The sequence below is a fragment of the Cotesia typhae genome, unplaced genomic scaffold, assembly GCF_013202065.1.
Source record: "Cotesia typhae breed Kobodo isofemale line unplaced genomic scaffold, CoteBio_Ctyphae contig_11, whole genome shotgun sequence".
NCBI lineage: Eukaryota > Metazoa > Arthropoda > Insecta > Hymenoptera > Braconidae > Cotesia > Cotesia typhae.
The window spans coordinates 3416911-3437360 of NW_027423711.1; the positions used below are offsets into that span (position 1 = coordinate 3416911).

Consider the following 20450-nt stretch of genomic DNA (forward strand, 5'->3'; position numbering starts at 1 on the left):
TTGAAAAAAAAAAGTATATCAAAAATATCAAAACAGAAAAAATATAAATTTTATCCAAAAAGATGAGAACCAAAATTTTTTCCAACTTTTAAAGGCAAAAAAGTTATCAAAATATTAATTTTCTAAAACAATTAGAATAAAAAAAATTAAAAGTTGTCAATTTTCCACTTGTAAATAATTACCAAAAAATCCACCATGCAATGGAAAATATTTTTAAATTATTCGGATCCGACCTACAGTTAGTGCTATTACCTTCTAAATTTATTTACCACGTTTCTTAGCATCGTGAAACGAATCACCCCGACAAAGCAGAACATTTTTGTACGCACTTCTGTATTCCGAACTCATAACAACATAAATAATAGGATTAATGCAAGTCGTTAAATAGATAAGTATGTACCCAGCAATATTAAGCCCGCGCCAATCAATAATATCTTTAGATATTTTAGCGATTGTTATAGGCAAATAACAAACAACAAATGACAAAAATATAACAAGTATCATTTTAAGTAACTTTTTATCTTTAGCAGACATTTTTCCGGATTCATTGCGGTTTTTAAAACTACGAAATCGCAATTCTCGTCGGAAAATACTACCTCTTTTAATATTTATATTACTATTACTATTATTATTACTATTAACGCTACGTTTATTATTATCACATGGTGAATCCGATCGAGAACTAACGAATTCTTCAGAAATATCTGAACCGTCATATTTGTTCGTGTTTGTTAATTGTGGATTAAGAATACGCGTTGAACATTCTTGATAGCTTTTTGCCGAATCTTTTGGCACTTTCAAGCACCGATTATTGTTTGATAAAATTGATTTACTTGTAACTGATTTCTCCTGGTTATCAGCAGCGTGTATGAAAGTCAGTGATTTATCTTGTGATTGCGATGAAGATGAATCGACATCAGAAAAATGAAAATTTGGAATTGAAACAGTATAAATTGATTTTTGACATTCTTTATCGCTATTACTTTTAATATCATGTAAATTCATTTTTATATTCTTCAATTCATCGTTATTGTATTCGGTTATTTTTTGGATGTTCAATGCTTCACTGCTGTGCAATATTTTATCATCATTATCCTCAATGTAAAAATACGAAGTATTTTGTTGGCTCTGATGTCGGTCGCTTCTAATTGGAGATCCGGTATTTTCCGACGTACCTGTTCCAGCACAACTTGAACCTAATGCCGAATCTTCAAAGTGTTTTGTATATTTTACCTGATAATTTGAAAAATTATTATTGATATTGATTTTAAAGCGCAAAATTTTTTTGATTTTTAAATAATTGTCCATAGAAATTTTTTTACAATCGCGAATAATAAATTATGAGTAGAAAATACCTCAAGTGTTGCTTTGACAAAATCAGTTGTAGTTTCTTGACGTCTCCGGCTTCTTTTCGCAGTCTTGCGTACAATATAAAAAATTCTTGCATAGCAAACGACGATTGCAATGCAAGGTGTAAGAAACGCGAGTATGAATAAAAATTCTTTTGGTGAATTACCATTAGTATCACGAAGAATTGAACATGAACCAATGTTTGGATCCAGACCAAACCGACCCCATTGTTCAAACCATGTTGGCACTAAGGCACCAAATCCGGAGATCCATGTCGCTATCACCATTAGTATTAAATATTTTGACTTATAAAATCTAAAAAAGATAATCAAAAAATTTTTATTAAAAATAATTTTGAAATAATTTACGCGCTTTAAAGAGAGGCTATATTTTATTTTGATAAAATGAAAAATTTTAGTATCATGCGATTAAAAATACGCTTTTATAGATAAGTAATTGATTTAAGAAGAAATTTTGAGCGAAGAATTATTTTTAAAAATTTATTTGTCTTAAAGAGGGATTATTCTGGTCAAGGGAAATTAATTTCGGGTGTAATAAAAAAAAGTATTTTTATTGATAATTATTTCCCTGAAATTTGATATGTCTATCAAGGAATTGCAGATATTGGCGCGAATTTGAATAAGCAATTTTTCTGGAGAATGATATGTCACCCAACAAATTATCAGTTGTGAGTTGTGAATTATATTACTTGTAATTAAAAGTACTAATGAAAGAAAAAAATATTTCGTAATTACTTTGGATACAGTCGAGGATGTCCAATCATTACGTATCGATTGATCGTGATTGCCAATACCGTAAACAGACTTACAGCAACGAGACCATAACGCAATAAAGGAAATAGACGACACAACAGTGGTCCATGCGTCCACGAGCCATACCAGAATGTAGATGTTGCTAATGGTAAATTGAAGCAGCAGAACATCAGATCCGAGATTGAAAGATTCATTATGAATACAGCGGTGGCGTTTCTCATCTTTAACAAAATCAATTAATTAGTATCTATCATTTATTACATATACATATTGTATTTCAAGTATGCCATTAAATATTTTGTCGCATTATACAAATTTATTATGAATTGGAATAAATTTTATTAAAAAAATTAACCAAAAGCAGCAATATCTACCATATCTATCACGATATTGTTTAGTACCTTGAAAAAAAAAATTCTTGACTGGAAGATAAATTTTCTTAGCTTAAGAAAATATTAAGGAAGATTGAAAATTTCTTCAATGAAGTCAAAGAAAATTTCTTCTTGCTCCAAAATAACTTTTGTCTTCCTTAAAATTTTCTTGGTGCAAAAAGATTTTTTTTCTGTATTGGTAGAAGAATTTTTTAGCATTTAAGAAGATTTTTTTGTATTTAAAAAATCATTTCTTAGTATTTAAAAAATATTTCTTAGTATTTAAAATATTTCCTATAATATTTAAGAAATATTTCTTAAATAAAAAAAAATCTTAAATATTAAGAAATCCTTTTATCAGCGTGTGTATCAATAAAATGCACGAGGAATGTATTCGAAGTAAACAGTTAAACATTTTATATTAACACTTCGAAAAGTAAAACGATTATTTATTAATCCATCGGGTTATAGATATCCTAGATGCAACGTAATGCGTCTGAGATAAGGAGCAAGGATAAGCAGTAAAGTGTGCTTATATAAGTAAGACGCAGGAACTCAACGACTAGTTGGCCCCATAAATCCGTAGTTCCGTAATGTCCCATGAGAATGAAGAACTAGGGAATAGATAAAATAGATAGGTCGTAGTTTTAAGTTTAAAGCAACCATGATGAGGCCAAGCAGAGCAACTTTGTCACTAGGTAACCGTACGAGGTTCCTGTATTTCATAGTCTAACTATTTTACATGCTATGCTATATATTTTAGTACATATATGCTGTATATACATGCAGTACAGATTCAACTACTTTACGCCAGTCCGTACTAGCCGTCTATTCACGAGCTTTATCAGTAAACTACGAATTACTTTAGATTTACAAAGTTACTGCGAATACATTGACCTAGGCAATTACCTTACATTTTAGCATTTTTTTCTTTCTGTCAGACTTTTTTTTTTTATTATCTTTGATGAAGTTTTTATGCTGATGTTTATGAAGTTTTATTTGCGAGAAAAAAAGTAATTGTAATTTATAAATACAAATTTGCATAACTTCATCATTAATATTCGAATAAAAATTTATTACACAAGTATAATATACATTATTCAATCGATGTTGAGACATAGAGCATTAATTTCGTCGTAACATTTGTTGCAGTACGAAAAGTAAATAGATAAAAATAAATTAATAAAATTTGTATTTTAAGTTTTGTTAAATAATAAATTTTGTTAAATTGCACTGTACTTTTTTAACTATTGACTTTTTTAAAAATATAAGCTCATCCCGAAGTTACACTCATCAAGAGCTTTCATTTGAGTACCCACATGCATTTTCATATATTTCTAATATATTCATATATATATAATATATATAAATATATGAAAAATTGGTGTGGGTACTTAAATGAAAGGTCTTGATGAGTGTAACATCGGGATGAGCTTATATTTTTAAAAATGTCAAATTTAACCACAAAAACCTATTTTATTATATAAATATACTGGCCACTAACTTTACCTTATTCTCTTAATAATGTAGATAATAATGACAACTATAAGATATGAAATTGCAACTTTGCAATAATTAATAATCTATTCATGCATGATTATGAATAATTGAGCTCAAATAAACGTCAAGATTTTTTTAGCTGGAATTGTTTTTACTAAAGTCTCGTTTTTCGTTGGTCTAATTAAATCTTTAATAAAAATTACTCCTTTAAATCAGATGTGATTATAAAGAATTAAAATTCAATGATAATAAAAGTCTTAGAATCTAAAAAACTGTCACGGTTTGTAATAATAATAAAAAATTCTTTATGCATAAGAATAAATTTTTAATTACTGCGAAAGTCATAAAAAAAATTACGACAATAATTTTGTTTTATTATTTAATATTTTTTTCAAGCAGTTTGAATTTCATGAAGTACTCACTGTAACAGATTTAATTCGGGAGTTGAAAAGCGCATTCAAATAAATATCTTCTTTAGTTGTTTTGGGTTCGTTGTGTTTATTTTAGAGCTCATTGTTAACGTTTCATGCAGAACGGTAGGTGGATTTTGTTAATTATTCTAGTGCATAAATTATCTTTATAAATTGTCTTTAGTTTCACCGAAAGTAAGGATTTTTTAAAATTACTCATTTTGATAAAATATTATTATTATTATTATTATTATTATTATTATTTGTAATAGTAACAATTTTGTCAAACAATTATTTTTTTATGAAGAAATAAATACATTTAATTTTAAAGTATGTGATTTATTTTTACGAGATTGTTTTTTATATTTTGTTCTGAAAATGAAATAAAGGTGTACAAACTTTTTATTTCTTGTTTTATGTTATAAGTTTGACGGAAAGGATTTGGGACGTTTGATAGTCGTCTGTATAAACTTGATAACGTAATAATATCATAATAAAATCCTGATGTTTGCCGGATAAGAAATATTCAAGAGTAAGAATCTAAACTTAATGACCGGATAGGAAATCAATTATTTATACAGCGAAGTTAATGATGAGAAGCAATAATCTCATTGTATTAGTGAACACAGTTATTTCTCGTGAATAAAATATTTTTTATTAATTATTTTAATCAAATTAATTATTATAAATTTTTTATTTTTGAAGAGTAATTTTCAGTAAAGATTATTAATCAGTTTTCAGGTCATAATTATTATTTTATTGCTTTTTTTAATTAGATTTAATTTTTTAGTTGAAAATAAAATTGTTTAGTTTCAAGCTTAAAAGTAAAAAATAATTGCAAAAGTTACGAAAATATTTGGATTTAAATTATTTTATTGAAAAAAAGTAATTTTGTTATTTCATAGTTTCAATTAGTAAGACAATATTATTACTCAAGTGAGTAATCGGTGGATTAGAGTATAAATAATAGAAACTTAATTGATAACTTATTTTATTGGTGTGACAGTTGAAATAAATGTGAAAATAGATATCAAGGCCGCTAACATCTATAAAAAGAAATATATTTGTAAAAAGAGATAAAGTGAAAAGATAAAAAGAAATGAAATAAAGAATTTAGTAAACGATTGAACGATATACAAGAGAACAAAGGGTGAAAAAGATGAATGAAGAAAAAAGATTGCGGAAATAATGGATTTTTCTTTTGACATATTTGTGTATTATATTAGTAAGTAATTATACTAGATAGTTTACTGAACTTTTGAAGGTTCGCGAGAATCAGATTTTATTTATTATTCGAACTTTAATAATAATAATATATTTTTACATTTAATGCAATAAAAAGTGTGTTTTATTTAGATATTTTTTATGCTGGAAAAAATAAAAAGGATTAATTTATCTTAGCGCTCACAATCTGCAAATTACAATTAGTCTAACTTAAATATTAAGCTGATAAAAAAAGTTTTACTTTTTTAATTAAAAAAATGGATGTCAATAAAAGAATTTAATTGAAAAGTGTAAAAGCAATAATAAAGACGCAGTAAAAGTAAAGAACTTTGGCGTTCAAGAAATTCACAGATCCCTGGGTGTTTTGGATAAAAATCAAGAGAAACGCTCATACTGATCTTCTTACGTTGAAATGTTACATTTAATCTTTTTCGGAATCAATGTCTGTGAGTAACCCAAAGTAATTTTATTTCTTTGCCTTTTACTGTAAGCAATTCTTATAATCTTGGCTTTATATCAGTAATAGCATCTTCACATTTCAGTTAAAAATAATTTTGATTGTTGTAATTAATATTTAACAGCATTTAAATTGTAAAGCTTTAAATTATAATAAATATAAAGTATTTATTTAGTTATTTTATACCGACGAAAAAAAATAATTTAGCACGTAAAACTTGTTTCACAGAAAAATAAAAAATTGAAAAATATTTATAAATCATTTTTTAAATTTCATATAAAGTCTGACATGGTTATACATGACCAAATTAGATTATATATTCATAAAAAAAATTTTTAACCATTAATTAAATTGTAATGCTATTACAAATTTTAATTTTCATGTTAATGATAAATTTGAGTTAAAGATTGTTGATCTATTTATTTAAAAGAATATTTCTTAAGATTATCGCATTGTCATACGCACAATTGTTCTCAAAACGGTTCTGATGATGAAGGCATTTTGTTTCGAATTCGTAATCAAATAAAACGTCTTCATCATCATCAGTATCGAGAGATAAAATCGGTATATCTACATTACCAATAATTTTGAGCAGCAAGTTCTTCGTATTTGACTCACACACAAAAACTCGCTTAGCTTGATATAAATGTTTCATCAAAATTGATTCTTGCCACTTAGCTAAAGTGTATCCCAGTTGCCACGGGATCCCATAAATCTCGTAACGACATAAGTAATCAGCTTGATAATTTTTCGGCAATTGTTCCCACGAATATGGCGGCTTAAATACGTAATGACTATCAATAAATACACCTTTTGAATTTGTTTGTAAGCTTACTACTGCCAATTCTTTCATCTGAAGTCTTTTATGTGGTATATAATATTCATGAAAGTCAATAACTATGTCAACTTTTTTAGGTTTTGTAGTAAGTATCATTTTATATTCTTTACTAATTAAAAATAAAAAAATAATAATAAAAAAAAAAAACATTTAAAAAAATTATTTCTCCAAAAATTAATTTTTCAAACGTTTTTTTTTTTTTAATCAGTTTATGACTTCGACTTTCATGTATTTTTATTTAGAGGACATTACATGAAGTAAAATGATTCGAATTCAGTTGAAGAGAATTTCTCTCATTGCAAGTACATTGTCATAAGCACAGGTATTCTTTTTACGATTCTCATGATGAATACAGCCAGTACTGGTCCTATATTTAAACAAAGTACCGAAGTTATCATTGAAAGGTATAATTGGTATAGTTGTATTGCCAACAATTTCAATTAATGTCTGTTTCGTACGTTCATTAGTAACAAAAATGCACCGAGCATTACGAAAAAATTTATTCAAAATAGAGTACAATAGGTCGATTTTGGTGTATCCCAAATTCCAAGGAATTTCGTAAATTTTTTGTCAACTCAAAAACTTATTTTGATATTCTATTGGTAATTCTTCCCAAGAATATGGAGCTTTAAATACGTAATGTCGGTCGACAAAAGTACCATTAGTATCTGATTGTAAACTTATTATTGTCAATTCTTTTATCATAATTTCATTATTATCGATACGATAATCGCTAAAATCAATTATAAAATCCATTATTTATTTTACTTGATCGATGAGTGATCCTAAACCTCTTGTCTCTAATATAATAGTATTTTTTTACAAAAATTTTTCTTTTAATCACTTTGAAAAGTCAATTTAAATTAGTGCATTACAATTGTCTGATTGCAAACTATTTTATCACGCTTTCTTTCATTAATTGATATAATCAAATTTGTCCTTTCATTAATCAAAGTCAGTTACTACGTGTAATGGATAACAAAATCAACAACAGAAATTTTTTAGATTTTTGAAAAACGCGGTAAATCCAATAACTTCCCGATTTTTTAAAATCTTAGATTTTCTTAGCGGGAAATTAAAAAAAATAATTTTATTTTTGGTAAATATTTACAAGTGGGGTCAACTATTTTAATTTTAATTTTCTTGAACAAAATTTCTATTTGATTTTATTGATATATTTATTTTTTTAAAATACATAAAAAAATAAATAATTAAAAAAAATTGATTATCAAAATTTTGTTCATTTCTTTTGTTTCTTTTTTAACATCTGTTTTTTATAGAAATCTCTTGTAACATGTTGACGTTTGTTAAGAAATTCTCGCATTTTTCTAACATTCTTTTCAGTACAAATACTCTCATCAGGATCGTAATGCTTTTGACACTTGGCACCGGTGCTATATTCAAACAATACTTTTAAATTTTCATTAAAACATATAATTTGTTTCTTAATAGGGACAATTTTTTTTAATTTATTTTTAATGTCTTCATCGATAACAAAAATATGATTAGCATGCTTAATCCAATCATTCAAAATTGTACGTTGACTTGCAGCTTCGTGTTCTCCTTCTTCCCACTTAATCCTCGAATTTTCTTCGTCAACTTTATAATATTGCTGCAATCGTGTTGATAATTCTTCCCAAGTACATGGTGGTTTAAATACATAGTGTCCTTCTTTATATTTGCCATCTTTGCCAGGTTTCACACTTGTTATCGATAGTTCTTTAATAAATATTTTATCATTCTCATAATCGTAATCATTGCAATCGATTATTAGGTTCATTTTTTCTTTTTAATTTAATTTTACTATATAAGCGTGAAATATTGTATAAAATTTTTACTTAAACAATTAATGCATCTAATAAAAATTACAAAAAAAATTTTAATTATTCATTGTCACATTTAATTTTTTTATGACTCACTTTTACTAATACAATTTTTTATTTTCAAAACATTATCATGCGATAAAACTAAACAAGTTAATTTTTAATCATATCCATTAGTCAGCAGTTCAGTTCATTTATCTATTCAATTGTATTTATTGTAATCATAAAATAAATTACAAATTGCTATTTTTGAATTCGATTCCAATCAGAAATTATATTTTTTTTATTTCTTCTTTTTTTAGAAATATTTAAAATCCTGGCTCTTTCTTTCCATAATTTTTCAACAATTAATTTTCTCATTTTCATAGCATTGTCATAAGCACAATTATTATATTTAGGATACTGATGATGGTTACATTGTGTATAAAGATTTTTTATTTTTACAAAAGAAACTACTTGAGATAAACTTAAAATTTGTTTGTTTTTTATTCTGCTAGTTATTTTAGATAGAAACTTTTTAATATTCATGTCGAATAAATAAATACGTCTTGCATTAATTATATTATCTCGTAAAATAGACGATTGTAAATCAGGGTTGTAGAACCCCAATTGCCAGGGGATACCATGGGTATTAAACATTTTTAAATATTGGTTTTGACTATTTTTCGGAAGTAATTCCCATCGATATGGCGGTGCAAAAACATAATGCTTATCAATACTGGGACAAACGTCGCTATGATTAGTTTGGATGCTTAAAATTGCCAATTCTTTTATAAATGGTTGATTTCTCAAACCATAATATCCGTGAATATCAATCACTAAATCCATAAACGTTTTAGACTTAATCAAAAATTCTACTACTAATTAAAACTTAAAAAAAAGAAAGTTTTTTTAACTTCCCGCCAAAAAAATTGAAAATTTTCAAAAATCGAGTTCTGATCAGATATAACTTTTGAACTGCTGGACAGATCGGATCGAGATGAGTGGCGATCTAAAGTGTATGATTGCCATTGAATTTCATGAAAATTTGAATTGATAAACTTGAAAAACCTTGTCAATTGCTACCAGTCTCGTCAAAAAATTCAAATTTAATTTATATCCATTAGTATATTTTTTTATTAAAAATTTTTCAATGGAAAATAAGGACCGATTGTATGAACTTTATTAATTTTTTGACAGCTCCAAAAATTATTTTATCACCTGTACATTGAAGCTCGGATACGATTTAGTATCGAGAGACAGCTTAATAAACTCAATTTATGTTATTTCGACATTTTTAGTACAAAAAAGTTGTTTAGTTTTTGTCCTTACCTCATAAAGAAATTGATTAGATTCTACCAATATAAACATTAATTAATGAAAATTTTGCGAAGATGAAGAAAAGAAAAAGAGTAAATTTCTTAATAAAAATCCATTCATTTGGTTTCAACCGTATATAATATTGATATTCGTAACAGTTCTTGCAGCTTTTAGATTATTTTTTCCATAGTTATGTTGGGTCATAGTATAAACGCAATTATTATACAATTCATAATTGACGATTATTGTCTTTGTCTCTATATTTCACTAAACTTATCGGGCTTTGTATTAGATAAACGTAAAAACAGGAAATACTCCTCATAACCAATAATAGCCAGTAGTTTCTTTTTATATGAATTGATATCCTGATCATCTCAGCCTTTGTTAATATAGGGTACTGAAATTGAATTTGCAAGGATTTGCATATCCTAATTGGGAAGTAGCTTTTTGTTTACGAGCTAAGAATAATCTTTTGTATCTTGATTCACAAGCGGAATTCTAATAAATAATTTTTTATTTATATGAAATGATAACTCGTTAGATTTAAAATAATAAAGATTCGGTACGTTTTTAACAGAAGAAATTTCTAATCCAGATCGACAAAAGAATCTTGCATTTTAAATCATTAAATCTTAAAGTAAAATTCTCTAATTATTCTTTAAATTTTACAATTTAAAATTCTTCTCGTTGATATAAAAAAAAAAAAAAAACTCAAATATTTAATTTATTACGTAAAGAGAAATTTTTCATTTTAAAGGCATTTTCGTAAGCGCAATTGTCATTTTCTGGATTCTGATGATGAATACATTTTATTCTAAGTTTATCGTCAGACAAATCAGGATCAGGACTTTCATCCGTGTATTCATGTAAAATTAATTCATTCCCTTCATCTATCATTTGGGTTAATAAATTTTTTTATTCAAATCCATAATATACACACGTCTAGCTGAACTACAATACTCTTTTAAAATTTTTTCATATAAATTAGCATTAGCGTATCCCGATTGCCAAAGAATCCCGTTTTTTTGACACCGTTCCAAATAATCATCTTGAAATTTTTTCGGCAATGTTTCCCACAAGCAAGGTGGCTTGAAAACAAAGTGTTTGTCTACGAAAATATGTTTAGTGTACGGATGCAAACTCATCACCGCTAATTCTTTCAATAAAAGCTTGTCGTTTGGAAGGTAATATTCACTGAAATCGACAACGATATCCATTATATACAATTGATAATTTATAATAATTTAGATTTTAAAGCAATACTAAAAATAGTTATTTATTGATTCTATTGATTTAAATAATTGAATTGCAATATATATTTCAAATATTCGATCATTAGGTTGCATCTTGAGTAGTATTTTATTCAAGCCTATGAACTTATTTACTTTGCAATTATACTGGCAGTAAGTTATACTTCTTTATTATGTTACTGCATATTAATAGCTCTTTTGTTTGATTAATCAATGTAATATGGATTTCTATATATATCAAAAGTATAAATTTATATTACTGATCGTCACGTTTTATTAGTCATTTACGTAAGAGTGACGTAAGATCTGGCTTTCGTTATTCACACGTTCTGTTAATTGTTTAGCAAGTGAAAATTATTTAGAATTTTAAATTTATATTTTTCATGAGTTGGGTGTTATCGAAAATTTATATTAAATCCAGTGTAAAAAAAATCATCTTAAAGTTGTCGTTTGTTTAAGATCTTAAACGTGACACAAATCAAGACTATTTTAAGATTTAAAAAAAAAGTCTGAGAGCAGATTTTTGAAATTTGGTTCTCGAATTTGTTATGAAAATTAATTTTTAGACGATCTTACGACTTTCTAAGTGCTACAATTTTGAGTACGCTCTTTTTAAATTGAATTTAAAATTGTTGAAAACTTATTATTAGACTTAAAATAGTCTCGAAAAATTTTTTAAAAATTTTAAGACTATTTTAAGATTTTTTTAAGACGATTTTTAAATTATTTTAAGACTTTATAATAATTTTCCGGAGCTTTCGCTGTGATATCGTCTTATTTTCATAACAAATTCGAGAACTAAATTTCAAAAATCTGCTCTCGGAATTTTTTTTTTGGCGTCTTAAAAAAGAATTGGCTTGTGTCACGTGTAAGATTTTAAATAAACAATAATTTTAAGACAATTTTCTTTTACACAGGATTTTTCAATTTAATTTTTTATGACATACGCTCCAAAAATACCTCGCAATATCTCGGTGTAATAATATAAATTATTTTCTAATAATAAAACATTTGTTTAAAATAATTTTCAACTATTTTTGGCTTAGTTCTACAGCAAAATGACAAACTATTTGTTTTTTTTTTTTTTTTTTTTTTTTTTTTAACTTGAATCATCAACATATTATCTATAAAATGAAGAAAATAAGGAAAAATTTAATTTTTTTTCATGACAATATCGCGTTGAAATTGAGAAAAATAAATGTGAATGAGTTATTATATTTTGAGCCGTTGGCCAGGTCATCTTAAATAATTTTTTCCAAGAGGAAAATGAAAGTAGCCGTTGTCTGAGTGAAAATTCTAAATTCGTATAGTTAGTACTTGGTGGAAGAATGAAATGTAAGGATGCAATTCAATTCTGTAATAGCATTTGTCTGGACAAAATGACAATCTCGAAAATTCCTAGACAACAGAGAGATAAAACGTTGCAGACATAAACAGTAATTTATCTTTATCATATTTATTTATTTTTTTTTGTCGATGGTAAGAAATAAGTACAAGAAATTTTTATTTATTTATTTTTTGTCTTATCAATGGTTCGTTTGGTTCATAGAAATCAATAGGAAGGCTTAAAGATGTCAATTTATTCTCAGAAACGAAAGAAAGAAAAAGCAGTGTCATTATAAGATTTAAGCTTTCGCTATAGGATTTCCGGAACAAGTGACAACGATCGTTTTTAAAGCCTACGTTGGTAATCGTGGTGATAAAAAAAATCCAATATGTTATGTCGCAATAACTATAATGCTTTGGGTTGCATCTGGCAGGTGACACTACTTGTCAGATAAAACAGAATTTGAATATGTTAATTAGTTACATTTATAATTTAAATTTATATTTATATTTTATATAGATTTAGAATTTCTATTTGATTTAATAGTTGATTTAATTGCTGAGTTTGGTCGTTGAGTGCACACGTGTCTTCGAAAGAGAAACTTTAATCTCAAGAAAATAATACAAAGGAATATAGTATTAGGTTCTGAAAAACCATAAAATCTTCGAGTAAACACAGAACATGTCCTTGCCACATTGACAACTTCAAGTCCTTAAAAGAAAAGCCATAAAAGACACGTGTGGAAAGTCAACGGTCTCTTGTTCTCTGAAAAACAAGGCACTTCAACTGAATTTAACAACAAATAAATAAATAATAACTTATTTATCCACTTTATTTTAAGTAACTAAATAACATAAATAATGAGTATTTAGACGCTACAACATGTATATATATATATATATATATATATATATATATATGTATGGATTTAATGTCGCAATGGTTTTAGACAAATTTAATTACATATTAGAATAATTGAATAGTAAATGGTATTAAATTGAATTTAGAAATGATTAGCAAATATTTAAGTAAAATCCGCATCTGATATAATTTATTGAGCAGATAATACTTTAAAAGCCTTTTAAAATTATAACACGTTAATTGATTCTAATGAATATATGTTAATTAAATTATAAATAATAGATATAAGGATGATTATTGTTAACAACGATCTGATATTATGTTATCATTACTGTCTGTACCTCGTCCAGGTTTTCTGCGGTTTCCCTAGGTCGCTGTGCTGAATTTAAAGCCAGGTAAATACAGGTACATGAATATGTAAGCCGGCCGCAGCCGCAAATAATAAGTGTTATATAAGTACATGTAAGATAGTATATTATGCACTATGTATAAGGGTAGTTCTAGCAATAGTATAAGTGTATACGTGTAACCATAGTGGGGGAAAGTGAAGCTGAGGAGTCAGAGTTGAGACTTTGTGACTTCACTTCTCCCCGAGAGCTGTAACTATTCACTCCATCTCTCTGATTTCTAAATAAACATCAACATAAAGTTCAATTGAACTCTTATCATTTAAAAATCATACCTTGCCACACAATCTCAATCAGTAATTTTTTTAGTATATTTCAAATTAAATTATAAAATCAAATCCCGCGTGACAATAAACAACCCACTTGTCCACGAGGTGTCAACATCAGCGAATCTAGTAACCTCGCAGGACATAACAAATAAATTTATAGTGACTTTATTATTGAACAAAACCATGAACTGGGCGAGTGTAAATTTAATTACTATTTTTACTTTAGTTATTTTTTATTTTTTCTAACAAGTGGAAGTTATTTTTATCTTTTGATAATTTAATTATAGAATTACTGAAATGAAATATTGTCTTTTCTGTTAAATTAAAATAATAATACACATTTTTAAGATTGAGTAACCCTTGAGAAAAAAGTAAATTAGGAAAATCCTTCGGGATTTTAAAATTCGCATGAAAGTCACGTAACGTTCAAAATATCTGAAGAAGCTTTTAAGACAAATACGAACAGTAAATCTCAAAAAAGATTATGAAGTTGGGTCAAAGTCAGCAAAAAAGTTTTTATTGCAAAAAAAAAATGTTTGTGCATGTGGGAAGAAATTAAAGAAAAATAAATGGTGTTAAAAAGGGTACTGAGAAAAGAAGTGCAGCAGACGTTATTTGAGTTGAAATATATATCAATGAAAGTCCCTAGACAATAAATTATCTGTAATTTTATATATCCGTTCAATTCCTTGTAACTCTGCGTGAAGATGGGCGTAGGGTAGATTTTCGAGAGTCATAAAGAATAAAGAATCGTTCTGTTTCATCTTTTCTTTGTTTAATACGTAAAAAACAAACTTATGCTTCAATTTAAAAAACTCGCTAAATCTGAATTTATACTCTCAATCCAAGTGCTTTCCATTAATTGGTGAATTTATTTGTTTTCAAGCTTTCATTAATCTCTACACCAGAGCTGACGGTAATTTATTATTGCTGCTGTTTAATTACAATTTTATAACTTGTTATTTTATTTATTGGTAATAAAAACTGCAGCCATTAGTTGCTAATATTATCTCGGTGCAGTAATTTTGGTCAATAACTTTACCACGAAATGATAGAATACAAGCAACTCATTAAAGGTGCTTCGACCTCTGATCTAAAGATAGCTGTGAGACTTTAATGTAGAATAATATTAAATAATTCAATTTTATTTTTTCATTTTTATACAAAAAAAAAAAAAAAAAACATTTGATTATAATTTCTGACTTATTTTAATTATTTTCTCGACATAATTTCTAATTATTTAATTTTTTTATGCCTCGGACCTTTCAAGGCCTTAGTGTTTTACGATGGAAAAGTTTATTTTTTCAATTTTACTAAATTTTACAAGCAAGATGATAAATTGTTACCGCAAATTAAACCCTAGATTATTTTTTTATTTATAATAAATAATAACAAGCTTGTAAAAATCGAATTTCATTAGCGAAAAACAAAATAAGATTATTTACTTAGCCGCGTAAAATTTATTAGTTAAAAAATAAAACTAAAATATGTGAGAGTAAATATTTATGTTTATTTTATTTATGTGTATGTTTTCAAGTGTAAATTAAGATAGTACATTTGTATAAAAGGAACAATCGTGAATGACTGAGACATTTATGCCAGGTTAAACTAAGAGAGTCAACACTAAGATTTAAACGAGTTTAAAAACGTTTTCCCTCATTTTCTTACGTAAATATATTGTGTTTTTTTTATTCTTTACAAGTTTTCTTCTAGATTTCCAATAAAAATGCAATGTTTTTCACAAATTACAACAATAGATCACCGTTGAAGCATTTATATTCCCTTTATCTGATAAATTATACCATTAGATCTTAATCCAACCCCACTTTATAATGATTAAATTAACTTTACTTTGATCCAACTTCTCAGTAATTTTCAAAATAAAAACCAAGGTGAATTTGATTTTTTTTCTACAAAAATTTTATGTGAAGAATTTATTTCTACTAGCCATACGAATTTTTTACATAATTTCATGAGCAATTAATAAATGAGCAATAAATAAATTTTAAAAAAATTTTGCGATATTTTTTTTACTTTTACTGTATCTCCGTGCAATAAAAATTAAATGTAATATTATATCAAATTTCTGTAAATTTGATCTGAAAGCTTACTTAATCAGCTTTAACTTGCATACTTATTTATTTTTCTAAATTCAATAATTTAGGAATGACAGCAATCCAAAAATTGTTGAGAAACAAGATAAATTTCAATAGTTTTTATCGAAAAATTTATTTATTCAGCGTATCATTCTATCTTTTCATTTTTCTTTCTCTTATAATTAATTAACTAGCAATGTTTAACATTGTTATGTGTCTAAAGTATTCGCAAACATATTTTTCAAGCACAAACAGAATTAGATAGCACAAGAATATTTTTCACGCATGCATAATACTTAGATATAATTGTAGAATTAATTAATTAGTGAGAAAGTTCTGTTGGAGTTTATATCCAGATCCAACCCTCATATGTATGTAGTAATGTTGTTATGTAGCAATAGTAATTTGCCAAAGTGCCATTGTGACTTTTATGTCCCAGAAGAGCTGGTATTATAATAGAACATTAACTTATTAATTGATATCCACGGGATACTTGCAAAGATTATCTAACACTGTCAAACTCTTTTTAATTCAATTTATTTTATTTGTTGATTCATTATCATTATTTAATTTGCTTTAATTTTTAATTGACATTTAAATTTAATCGTAAGAATAGAAAATATTTTTTATGTTAAAAAAAAACTACTTGGTTTAAAAAAATAAAACTTTTGGATGGAAAAAAAATTTTTTTTTACTATTTTTAATTAAGAAATTTGTTCTTGAACGAAAATATGAAATTTTAAAAGGAAAAAAAAATTATGGTTAATTTAAAAGGATTGTATTTTTCGATAAAAAATGTTATCGTATCGATCGAAGATGTAAAAGGTTTCAAATTAAGAAAAAAGTTTAAAAATAAATTTTTCAATTAAAAAAAAAATAATTTTCTTCAGACAAGAATAGCTTTCTTAAGTCAAGTAGTTTTTTTATTTTAGTATAATATTTAAGAAGTTGTAAAATAAATAAAGCGATTAAAATGAAAATCAGCTAGTCCATAAAAACAAAAAGACCAAAAAAAAATATAACCATGGCATGAAATTGAAATACGATAACAGATTTCGGCGTAAAAATTTAAAAAATAGATAACGAGAGGTAGATGAAATGAGGTTGGTAATTTTTTTTTATCGCATGCCGGGTGGATCTTCATAACAGCTTACCTTCTTTGTACGGAAGAGTGCGATGATTGTGATGAGATTGCCAGGTATGCCAATAAACATGAAGAGGACGCAGCAGCCGGCAGCAAAATAAAGAAGCCATTGAGGATAATCATTAAATAAAATTGCTGATTCCGGATGTTCTATGACCTCAACTTTTTCTAATAGGCTACTATTTGTGTCTGTATTGTTGATATCCATCCAGCGCTCTAGCATCTTGCCAAAAATAAAAATCTTTTAGTAATTTTGTTTAAATTTGTCATAAATAATTGTGATATTGCGTTATTTGAATAATATTTACATGTAAATTTGTATAAAACTAGAATGGTTTATTTCACATAATTTAGACATGTGAGAATAATTTATCATTTGAATGTTACAAAAATTTTCCATTTATATGGTAAAAAAAAATATAAATTTAACGCAAAAATATTTTTACGATAAAGTGTCAAGTGATAGGACGAGGAAGCGGAGAAAGAAAAATATAGGAATCCCTTTTAACTCGGCCAGAAAGTTTAGTATATCAGAGATAAAAAAAAAAAAAACAACATCTAAGTCTTTTAAATGTTAAATGCTCGGTAATACTAGACTTTATTCAAAAATTTATTCCTTTTTATTTTTAAATCCGTTAGTTTCTTATGGGATAAGCATTTACTGTGTAGAGAGAAAAATACAGTAATTATTAATAAATTTTATGGCATGCATTGTTGCATTCTCAGGAAAAATGCGTTGAAATTTTTTTCTTTTTGTCACTAATAGTAATACTTGCTTAGCTCTAATTATTTCAAAGAAACTTAAATTGTAAGCACCAGTTTAACTTTACGACTTTCAACAGTTTTAATTTTCTAGAGATCAAAATAGAAAAAAATTTATTGACTCGATAAGAACGAGTGTAAAAATAAATGTCGATAGTAAAAAAAAAAATGAAGAAAAGTGAGAGCGGATGAAAGGATTATTGCGAAAATGAACGGGGCCTTTCAAAAGTTCACTATCTATATAAACGTTCATTGAGAGAAGCTTAATCATAATGACGAGAGAAAAACGCTCAAGAATGCGGCATTTCATCCCCAATTTTATTTAGTTCCCAAAAATATAACTGTTCCTTATTTTATTCACTCTATTTTTTTTGTCATTTCCGTATTGCTTAACGTTTATTTACGTACTTTACCTCTCCTGGGAAATTATAAAAAATAAATAGATGAAAATACGCAATTTATATGCACGGAAAAAAAGGTATACCTTAAAATTAAGTATTTTGGTCACTTGAATTTTTTTGCGTCTAAAAAATTGAGCTTTTTTTGTAAACAAAAATTAAAAAAAATTTTACGATCGAATTCTAGTCTTAGATAAAATTTTTTTTGATAACTAAAACTACCTTTAAAGGTAATTGTAAGTGATTAAGATTTTTTTACCGCCAAGAAAATTTAAATTCATGATAATATTTAACAAAATAAAAAATTTCTGTATTATTTTTATTTCTATATTGGGCCAATAAAATCATTTTCCAATAAATGTATATTACTTTTATAACACATTTATCAATTAACTCAAAATTACAAAAAATCACAGGGTTCATAAGTAATTAATTAAAAAAAAAAATTATTTCTCAGTATCGCATCACTCCTTTTTTACATTTACATAAATGACTTGTTTAATTAGCTATTAAAAATCCTAGAAACTTTTTTTTCCTTATCTTCCCTTTTTTCGAACATTGAGAGTTCAAAATAATTTGAAAAAAGGAAAAAAATAATAGTAAAACACAATAAATTAAAAAAAAATCGAGATGACATTTTAATAAGCCTAAGAATTATTAATAAGAACAATTAAAAAAGTCGATATATCTCGAAAAAAGTAATTGAATAAACTTTCAAAGCATTTTATTGTAGAGTTAACATAAATATATTTTTTACCGGAGTTTTATCTTGAAAAACTTGTCTGTTAACTTTTTATCTTGAAAAGGAATAGGCAGATTTTACGTAATGGGTCTAAATAGAGCTCCAAACTCTACATATAAATTTTTTATCCTCAAGATAGTGTTCTTTATTTCAAAGTATAAGCACTTTGTTTTTTTTTTTTTGTTGTTGTATATTTAAATAAAATAAAATATGTAAACTTGAACTTAAGAGTTTAAAAAAGCAAGAGTATAAAATCGGCGATACACGACAGCCGTGAGTATTTAGAATGTCTAGAAAAGAGCTGAAAAGTGGATAGTAAAAAAGATAAGAGGAATTTTTTTTTATACCTTTGAAAATTTTTAGGTACTTTATGGGTGTTTTTTTATTACGCATATACTTTAAAAATTTTTCTCACATTTACCACCGAAAAATCTAAATAATAAACAGAAAGCATTGTAAAAAATATTTAAGTTGAATTTATGTACCTCACGAAAACAAAATAATGACGATAATAATTCAACGTTGCGGTGCCAAAAGGGTGAAAAACATTATATTACATCTTTATCGTGTTGCCAGGTTACATAGATCCACTTTCATTGTCTGCAGAAGCACAGTAACACCTACAGCTTTCAGAGACCCAGAGAGATGAGTGATAATGAATAACCATAGGGTGCCAAGCAAAACAGCTGAGCTTGCTAAGTTCAAATTCGTACTCCTTGATGATAATTTAACAGTGTAAACCATCCCGTAATTCACTATTATCTCCACACCTATGTCACATTTATTTTCATTCTATTCTTTTTGCATCCACCGTATTTTTTTGCTCCTCGTACATTACGCTCTTGAATTTATTTTTCTACTTTATTTTAGAGCTTACTTAAATTTTTTTACTTTAAAATTTCAATTTAGACTTTTTGTAAAATAAAAAAATTTACAATTTACTTTTTTACTTTATTGAGAAAATAAAAATTATTATTATTTTTTTTTTTTTAATAATTTCGAGTAATTTACTGTTGAAATATAATTGAGTAATTTCTGATTACGTTGCATATAAATAATTTTATTTATAACAACAATATATCTGAACAAGTTCGTGACACGCCGCTCCAGCCTCGCGGCACAACTAAACTGTTTTCAGAGTCAGAGACT

The 20450-nt window shown here is 26.4% G+C and overlaps 3 protein-coding genes and 1 pseudogene across 3 annotated transcripts; all 4 read right to left on the minus strand.

Annotated features, from left to right (window-relative positions):
- Positions 1-12: 12 nt before the first annotated feature.
- LOC141523917 (G-protein coupled receptor moody) lies at positions 13-20403 on the minus strand. Its single transcript, XM_074237498.1, has 5 exons — positions 19787-20403; positions 17410-17622; positions 2106-2344; positions 1356-1665; positions 13-1233 (listed from the first exon to the last, which is right to left on the minus strand). Exons 2-5 carry the CDS (start codon positions 17620-17622, stop codon positions 262-264), a joined length of 1734 nt encoding a protein of 577 aa, XP_074093599.1. The 5' UTR covers positions 19787-20403; the 3' UTR covers positions 13-261.
- Positions 6364-7073, minus strand: LOC141537545 (uncharacterized). The gene has a single exon (XM_074258614.1). The coding sequence runs from the start codon at positions 7071-7073 to the stop codon at positions 6501-6503; it is 573 nt and encodes a 190-aa protein (XP_074114715.1). The 3' UTR covers positions 6364-6500.
- LOC141526759 (uncharacterized) lies at positions 7127-7708 on the minus strand (annotated as a pseudogene).
- On the minus strand, positions 8143-9832 carry LOC141538586 (uncharacterized). Its single transcript, XM_074260172.1, has one exon. It carries the CDS (start codon positions 8701-8703, stop codon positions 8164-8166), a length of 540 nt encoding a protein of 179 aa, XP_074116273.1. The 5' UTR covers positions 8704-9832; the 3' UTR covers positions 8143-8163.
- Positions 20404-20450: the final 47 nt, after the last annotated feature.